We start from the raw sequence: 9,842 nt of genomic DNA, 5'->3' as shown, positions 1-9,842 counted from the left end.
AGACAAATGGATGGATAAACTACTATATGGATGGATGAACAAATAAATGAATAGACTGACAGATAGATAGACAAATGAATAGATGGACTGATAGAACGATGGACGGATAAACAGATGGATGGATCAAGACAGATAGATAGACAGACAAATGAACAAACGGATTGATAGACAAATATATATATATATATATATATATATATATATATATATATATATATATATATATATATATATATATATATATATATGTATATGGATGTATGGAAGGATGGGTGGAAAACTGGATGGACGTATGGATGAATGGATGGATGGATGAATAAACTGCTTTATGGATGGATAAACAGATAGACGGACGGATGGATAAACTGATAGATAGATGTATAATAGACAAACAGATGGATGGATAAACTGATGTATAGAAGGACATGGATGGATGTACATATAGAAAAAAAATGAATGGATTCATGCAGATAGATAAATGGACGGACGGACGGACAGACAGATAGATCAACAGACGATGAATGGATGGATAAACGGATGGAAGGATAGATAGAAAATGATTGGATTCATGGACAAATAGATAGAGATGTATGGATAGATAAACAGATAGAGAGATGGATAATGTTTTCATTGTGTCTGTACATTTGCACATTTATTATGTAGACTTTTAATCTTCATGAAACACTCTAAACACATTTTCAGTCAAAATGACACACTGTAATTAAAAATCACACATTTCATTTGCATTTTCCGAGTAATAGCCTCAACACATTATTATTACTATTATTTTACAGTGGAGCTTTAAAAGCAAGACTCGCAACAACAATGCAAAGTTACATCATTAAATGAAAAAGCATGACATAAGCTGCCTTAAAAAAAAAATCAAAAACGTTTTACAGAATATTACAATTCATTATAATCAGTAACTAACAAAACACTCCAACTGAACAGATTAACTCCTATTTAATTCCTATATGTTTGCATATCTAATGAGAAAAACAAATTGTGAAACCACGGTTATAAAAACGCATGCGATAAGACAGGAATGAATGACGTAATCCCACAACTGACATGGATGGAGGAATGAGAAGTATTTTATTTACAGTAGCATTGTCTAAACTCACACACACACACACCCTCCCCTCTGCTCAAACAATATAAAAGTGACAGTCAGCCGGAGAGACGGAGATACCATGAGCTACAATACGGGAACTAACATGAGGACTCTGGGACTGATTATTTTTGCTCTGCTGCTGCTGACAGCCAGCCAAGGTACAGGTGCTGCACGCACACACATACATACACACATTACCACAATATATAACAGGCCTTAATCAGCTTAAAAAACAGGGAAATTATATTTTTGTTGCTGCTTGTTCAAATTACTTATTCAAATTGAGCTGAAACACCACAATTCGTGTCATGCCTTTGGACACTTTATTGGATGTTTATGTTCAACCAACTTACATTTGTACAGACAATTAAGTTGACCTAATTGTTTTGTGTTGGGAAAACATGAAGGGATTTTGTTGGTGTAACTACACTGTACATCAATAGATAGATAGATAGATAGATAGATAGATAGATAGATAGATAGATAGATAGATAGATAGATAGATAGATAGATAGATGCTTTGTTTCCAGTGAAGACTTGTTCATGCTTTTATCAGCAGCAGGGTGGGTTACTGTAACGGCCTCCTCACTGGCCTTCCCAAAAAGACAGTCAGACAGTTGCAGCTCATCCAGAACGCTGCGGCCAGGATTCTGACCAGAAGCAGGAAATCAGAGCACATCACACCTGTCCTCAGGTCTTTACAAAGGCTCCCAGTTACATTCAGAATAGATTATAAAGTATTATTACTGGTCTATAAATCACTAAATGGCAAAGGACCTCAATACATTACAGATATGCTCACTGAATACAAACCTAACAGATTACTCAGATCTTTAGGATCAAGTAAACTAGAAGTTCCAAGAGTTCAGTCAAAGCAGGGTGAATCTGCCTTCAGCCACTACGCCACTCGCTGCTGGAATCAGCTTCCAGAAATGATCAGATGTGCTCCAACATTAGGCACATTCAAATCAAGACTGAAAACACATCTGTTCAGCTGTGCCTTTACTGAATGAGCACTGTGGTACATCCGACAGATTGCACTATTATGTTTTTCGTTTTCTTTTTCATTCTTTTATAACCTATTTTAACTCATTTTAATATTTTTTTTTATCTGTTTTTAATAATTTTTATTGTCTGCATTTTATGTTCCTAAACTTGTCTTTTTTATTCCTGTTTATGTAAAGCACTTTGAATTGCCACTGTGTATGAATTGTGCTATATAAATAAACTTGCCTTACATAATTCCTTCATGTTATCGCAACACAAATCGATTAAGTTAACCTAAATAGTTTTTTTTACCAATGTACAGGGTTTATACAGAATTCTTCAAATTAAATTGAAGACTTTTTAAGACCATTATGAATGAAATTTTAGACTTTTAAAGCGCTAAAAAAAATTTTTTATTTTTTTTTCTAATGGCTCATTTACTTCTGTAAATAGTTTTTGTATAATTGGAAGATCATGTAAAGGGATGTGTTGCTGTAGTTTTCTTTCCCTGATCAGGTAATTTAATTTGAAGGATAGATAGATAGATAGATAGATAGATAGATAGATAGATAGATAGATAGATAGATAGATAGATAGATAGATAGATAGATAGATAGATAGATAGATAGATAGAAAGACAGACGGATGAATAGATAGATAGATAGATAGATAGATAGATAGATAGATAGATAGATAGATAGATAGAAAGACAGACGGATGAATAGATAGATAGATAGATAGATAGATAGATAGATAGATAGATAGATAGATAGATAGATAGATAGATAGATAGATAGATAGATAGATAGATAGATAGAAAGACAGACGGATGAATAGATAGATAGATAGATAGATAGATAGATAGATAGATAGATAGATAGATAGATAGATAGATAGATAGATAGATAGATAGATAGACAGACAAACAGATGGAATAGACAGATAGGTTCACATTTTATTTTGATGGTCCAATGTAGAATCTAGGTTACATTGCTTCTACATACCAACTAATTCTCATTAGATCATAAGTAGACTGTTAGGTTGGGGTTAGGGTTAGTGTAGGTTGACACCTACTTGTCACTTGTACTTGATGGACAGAAGGACAGATAGATGGATAGAAGGACAGGCACATGGACGGATAGAAAATGAATGGATGCATGGAAACACAGATAGATAAAGATGGATGGACGTTGGATAGAGCAGTGTTGCTCAACTGGTGGGTCGGGTAACGGGAACATTTTCAGTGGGTCGCGGAGTGTGTGTGGTCAAAGAAACAACAACAAATGTTTAATTTTTAACTTATTTTGGACTTTTATTTTGAAATGCGCGCGCGACAACCGTACCTTTTGACATGTGAATTTTCATTTTATCATTTAATCATAGCAACAAATATGATGAAGCGCAAGTATGACTCCGAATATGTAAAGTGTGGATTTACATATATTGATACATGAAACCGTCTTAATTAAAACGACATTTTAAAACCAAACATCCGAGTTGCAAGGACAAACCTGTGGATTATTTTCAAAGACGACTCCAGGCATGATAAAAGTGCCTAACATCGTCATGATCAAAACGAGCACAGGCACTCCACGCATCTTACTGTGATAAGATAAGGGGAGTTACTAACACGTGACTTGCTTTGCTCTTTTGGTCCGTTTAGAAACTTTGCCGTGTGAAAGCGAACCGCACCAAGAACAAAAACCAACAATGTAACAATTTGAATCCCTGTTTCAGAACAACTGAATCGATTCACAGGTGTGAGAGCACCCTTATACTCACGTTTCATCTTTTCCTGACAGCCAATGATACAGACGTGCAGAGATGGACATGCGGATACCGAGGACTATGCAGGAAGCACTGCTATGCACGGGAGTATATGATTGGTTATCGTGGCTGCCCTCGCAGATACAGGTACACAAACGTCCTTCAATGAATGTCAATTTACATTTGTTTTTTTAAACGTAGTCCTTTGGGGCACTTACACACTTCCACTGAAAGATAAGACGTTAAAGCGAGGTCCAGACTCACTGTGGTCATTAAAAATCCCATAGCACTTCTCATAAAGAGTAGGGGTGTAACCCCGGTGGCCTGGCCAAATTCCCTCTATCGGCCCTTAACCATCATGGCCTCCCAATAATCGCCATCTACCCAATTGGCTCTATAACAGCGCAGTGATGCCGTTGTCCTGTTGCTGCGGCTGCACCATCCAAGTTAATGCTACACACTGGTGGTGGTGTGGAGAGACCCCCTCATAATTTTGAGCTGCTTCGGGTGTATGGCCATACACAATGAATGCGCTATATCAGGGGTGGCCAACCCGGTTCCTGGAGATTTACCTTCCTGCAGATTTCAGTTGCTACCCACATCAAACACACCTGAACCAATTAATTAGGACCTGAACACCACGTGATAATTACAGGCAGGTGTGTTTGATATGGGTTGCAACTGAAATCTGCAGGAAGGTAGATCTCCAGGAACAGGGTTGGCCACCCCTGCGCTATATAAATACACATTACCTACTTACTATATTGCAATATCTGACCAACCAGAATCAAGTATTTCATAGGACACTGCAATAAGTTATTACATGGCTCTCTGGAATACTTGATTCTGATTGGTCAGCCGCGACATTCCAAGGTATGTTTGGTCCTGTTGTGAAGCGGAGCACTGCTGGGTGAGACTGAAGGGCTTTTGAAAGCAACCATCCTGAATGTACTTTATTCCACTTATTACTTAGCTACTTGCAACAAAACATAAAAATTAGACATTGTTTTAAGCTGTAATAATTATTTAATTGAACGCAAAGCTGACCTAAACCAATACAGCTGATGGAGTATACACTAACCTTTGGATTATTCAGTCTTAAAATGGCACCAAACAGTCGAAACCTGAGGCCGGACAGCCAAGCAGATGGATATACGCAAGTGTGAATGTAGGTATATGGATGTGAACGTGTTCTCTGATGGCCAGTGTGATTAGAAGTTCCCGGATGAGCCTGTGTTATTCAGCGGTTGTTATCTGGGAATAGCGCATCTCAGAATGTCACAACTGACCAATTAGAATCGAGTATTCCTGACACCAGTGTAATATTCCTTGATAACAACCACTGAAATTAATAACACAAGCTCATCTGGGTACTTCGAATCCTCTTGAACGCCAGAGAATATTCACATGCATACTGTTTGGCGCCATCTTCTGAATGAATAATATTTAAGTTCAACGCAATCTCACGGCATTTCGTAAGTTTTTAATTTAGTGGCTAATTCATATGAATTCGTACGATCTAATTCGAACAATTTAGTACGATTTTCTCATCACCCAATGACGGTTGGGGTTAGGGGTGTGGTTATATGCCACACCTTTTTAAAATGGTACATTTTCGTACAAATTAGTCACTAATTTGACAAAACGTAAAACTGTTTGTTTCCACATGAGATCAGGCTCGTAAGTTAGTATATGCGCCGTCAGTTCCATTCAGCATTTTTTGTCAGCTTCATCTAAAAGAATTGATAAACAAAAATGTAATTTTTACGTTTTGAGGCAAGTAGTCATGTAATAATCAGGATAAAGTACATCCTGGCAGTTGTTATCTCAAAATAAAGCCCTCTGTCAGGGTTTATTCTGAGATAACAACCACCTGAATGTACTTTATTTCTTGCTATTGTACCTTTTATTAGATGGTAATGTTTTTTTCTGCTTAATTAAATTTTACTTAGAGATGTTACTTCTGTTTTTGCTATTCATATTATTTTCAAAAATGAGCTATATTAAAGTTAAAATAATTCATTTTTGAAATACTAACGTTAATATTTATTTTGTGAAAATAAAAAAAATGGTTTTAGTTACAATTACCATGATATTAACCAAACTTTCTCAACTTTCTAGGTGCTGTGCTTTGCGATTTTAACATTTGCGAAGAAGCTCCTGCTTGCCAAGACTGCATGCAGAACCTGCTGTGTTGATTTACAAATGTTAGCATAATAGTGCGGTTACATTTGTGAAATTCAAGGTCTGCCGTCAACAACAAGCAGTTTCTGTTGGTCAGTGCTACAAATTCCAGTGACCACCTTGAACATGAGCAGATTCTGCAATGGGAACTTTTCCTACAAAACCGAAACTGTTGATCATTCATATTTGAAATTTGCTGAATTCCTATCTGATTTCCCCTTCGAAATTGAGCAGAGCTACTATAAATGTGACCGCACATGAAGAATGATTTATGCTGCAAAATGTAACCAACAGTTTGCATTATTCTGTCGCTTTCTCAGCTAAACCAGATCTGACGAGGAAATGTAACTATTTTATGTATTGTCAGAAAAGTGGCTAATTCATATGAATTCACACGATATCATTAGTACGAAAACATACTATTTTTAAAGTGGTGTACACCAAGTCAATCAGGGTATCTTCCGTCCATTCCATATTCGTTTCTAAACAAAAAAGGGTAAACTAAGAAAAAGGAAGTTTTTCGATTTTCTTTCAAGGTTTTGGATTTTCGTTTTTTAATTTAGGGTAGGAAATCGGATAAACAACTTTCAAAAAGTCATTATACACATGCAAGTGGTGCTGAAACGTCTGTTTTCCACCGATTGGTCAACCAAATCTGAGCTCGTGACGTAGCCCTCAAAATAAAGCTGCGGTCACACTTGACTTGACTTCCCATAGACTTCCATTCATACTCACGCGAATGCGTCAGACCGGAAACGCAAGGTCAAGCGTCGAGTTTCGCAGGTTGCTGCAGTGCAAAGTTCAAGCTTGGTGAACTTTGACCTGCGAAATCGCATTACTTGACTGCGTGAGACCAATCGAGGATCAAAACATGACCTCTCTGGACAGAAATTTATAACACGAAGCAATCGCTCGCTTTTTAAATGTCTAATCGCCTTTTTTAATCCCTTTCACAGCGTCGTACGACAGAATTTCCTACTCACAAACTCTAGTGTGACCGCAGCTTAAGAGCCCTTGACCATACCCAGGCTTTTAATTATTATTATTTTATTATTTTATTTTATATATATATATATATATATATATATATATATATATATATATATATATATATAATATATATATATATATATATATATATATATATATATATATATATATATATATATAAACAACGTTTACATATTCTGCTATTTGATAAGTTATCAGGCTTATATTCTAGGTGTATGCATCAATTTAATAAAAACGCAAATAAGCTGTATTATTATACATTTGTCATTAAAATATGGTCATAGTTATCTGCCAAACATTCTGGAGCTTTTTGGCCTATATATTAATAATAATAATGATAATATGCCTATAATTCTATTCAATTCAATTCAGCTTTATTTGTATAGCGCTTTTACAATGTAGATTGTGTCAAAACAGTGTGGTTCAGGTTTTAATGTTTAAGTTCAGTTCAGTTCAGTTTAGCTCAGTTCAGTGTGATTTAATCATTATTCAATCGCCGCCAAACTTCTTGCAGCTGTGCAATTGTAATATTATCATTATTAACAATCGGTAAAGCGCGTGATGTGCACAGAGAGCACTATGCTGAATTAAGTTCTCTATAACCTAAAGGCTCCTACACACCGGAACGCTTTTCGTTTGCGTTTATCGTCAGCATTTTACGAGACGTTTTTCCGTATTCAAACCCCAAGCAATTTTCACTGGTGTCAAGCAGAAGAGTATGCAAAATCACTCCTTGACATTAGAGGGCACTACACAACTTCTGACGCCCGCTTATAATACAGAAGAAGAGGAGGAGCGCAAGTTCACACGCTTGTTTTTAAATTTACTGGTGACTCAAACAGGCATGGATGGTTCAAGCAGCAGCTCTAGCGATGAAGAAACGATTATTGTTCACCAGAGCAATAAGCAGCTCCACGTTCGTATCGCCTTTGGGCATCTTCTTCAATGTGACCTCGCATTGATAGTTTTGCGCTTGAGCGCCTCCAAGTGCTGTTTACTGTAACTTCAGCAGCTCCGTGCACGTAAACAAAAGTGCCAATCTGATTGGTCGAGAAGGTTTTGATGCGGCGCGTCAAGCATGAGGAGTTTTTTTGAATTTCGCTTTTGCGCCTGGCGTTGTGCACGTTGGTGTGCACGATCACATTGACGCCCTTTATTTAAGCTATTAAAACTATAAATATAAGACTATTAAACTGTAAATATAAAAATAAATACATTTAAAGTAATGGTGAAATTAGATGTAAAACAAATCTAAACTATTATATAGGCTACAGGCTAAATAAAGGCACCCTGTCAGAGCTTTAAATCATGACGCAATGAATATAAGCCTGATAACTGATCAAATGGCAGAATATGTAAACTTAGTTTATATATATAATTAAATAATAATAATTAAAAGCTTGGGAATGGCCCGCAGAGGGCTCTTCTTTCAAGGGCTGAATCAAGAGCTCAGATTTGGTTGACCAATCAGAGAAAAATAGGCGTTTCAGCAACTCCTACATGTTTATAATAAATTTTAAAGTCATTAATTTGTTTTCTTAGTTTTCCTTTTTTGTTTGAAAACAGATATGGAATGGACGAATGAAAAGTCCCACTCCTAAGCCCAACCATCATTCAGGGATAAGCAAATCATACTAAAATGTACAAATTCCTACGAATTAGCCGCTAAATCAAAAAGTTCCGAATTGCTTTGAGATGGAACCATCATCTGAGCAAAAGACATGTATTAACCAATGTATCCACATTTTAATTGTCAAAAGGATCAGCCAATATGTACCAGAAGCTATATTTAGATTGGCGAGTTGTGTATTATTAGACTGGTCTCTGTACGCACGCAGTTTATGTGTTAGTTATTTGCTCTAATTGGATTAATGGAGTGAAAGCAGCTCAGTGTTTGACCTGCACCGAGCAACTCGAGTTCACTGACCCGCATCTCTCTCGTAACCATCCCAATCCAGTGCATGGGGGGAGCAAATGCAAGTTTGACGTAACAAGTTTGGTCATGAAGCAGCTGGATTGCTGAATGCTTTGTGTTGTACTTTATGGTGTTCAACTAAATCAAATAAACATTTAAAGGAGGTGCAGTTCAAGTTTTTTTTTCTTCAGTATTAAAAATTCTAATGAAAATGTAGCTTTACCCAACATGGGAATGAATTATGTAGGGATGCACCGATCCCGATATTGGATCGGATATCGGTTCGATTCTGCATATTTTTGCTGGATTGTCTATCGCTATATTCTGTGTAATTTATAAGCCAACAAAAGCCACAAAGGTAGCCTATTATAAGGCACTAGAAAGTTGCCATGTAGGCTACTATATCCCAAATGTTTTGAAGCCATTTTATAGTTTAATGTGAAGTACAGATGAATATTCAAGTGGTTAAATTCATGTTCAGTTCAGCGCTTCCCGCCGCTGCACCTGTCAATCAATCTCCATTCCCAATTCCGTGCGTCGCGTTCATGACAACTCGAAAAACTTTTACCAAGACTAATTTGTTCCTGTTAATATAAGGTAATCGGTGGAGAAATGCATTTAGTTTTGCATTACATGGGTTCATTTTGACCAGCAACATGGAGATCATTGTGTTGGAATATCAAGCCAATTCCATGCGTGTTCAATAAGAAAAGGTCTGGAGAGTGTTTTCTTCAATGCCCAAAATATTAGTAATTTATTAGATACAAATGAAAAATTCGATGACAGAGCTCTGGGTTACGTTACGCGAATGCAATACGAGAATTACATTCAGGAGGTTCGCAACTAATGGCTCGTTTCCACTGA

The 9,842-nt window shown here is 36.5% G+C and overlaps 3 protein-coding genes across 3 annotated transcripts in view; all 3 read left to right on the top strand.

Annotated features, from left to right (window-relative positions):
• brwd1 (bromodomain and WD repeat domain containing 1) overlaps positions 1 to 9,842 on the top strand; it is a 1,114,631-nt gene that overhangs the window by 914,689 nt on the left and 190,100 nt on the right. The window lies entirely within an intron of this gene.
• Positions 1 to 9,842, top strand: part of phkg1a (phosphorylase kinase, gamma 1a (muscle)) — an 831,529-nt gene that overhangs the window by 764,218 nt on the left and 57,469 nt on the right. The window lies entirely within an intron of this gene.
• Positions 1,194 to 6,339, top strand: defbl3 (defensin, beta-like 3). Its single transcript, NM_001081555.1, is given in 3 exon segments — positions 1,194 to 1,272; positions 3,904 to 4,015; positions 5,990 to 6,339. Coding segments are annotated over 3 exon segments (213 nt in total). The 3' UTR covers positions 6,012 to 6,339.

The sequence above is a fragment of the Danio rerio genome, chromosome 15, assembly GCF_052040795.2.
Source record: "Danio rerio strain M-AB ecotype USA chromosome 15, GRCz13ab, whole genome shotgun sequence".
NCBI lineage: Eukaryota > Metazoa > Chordata > Actinopteri > Cypriniformes > Danionidae > Danio > Danio rerio.
Note: the sequence above shows the minus strand (reverse complement) of the source record. Positions and strands in the feature narration are given on the sequence as shown.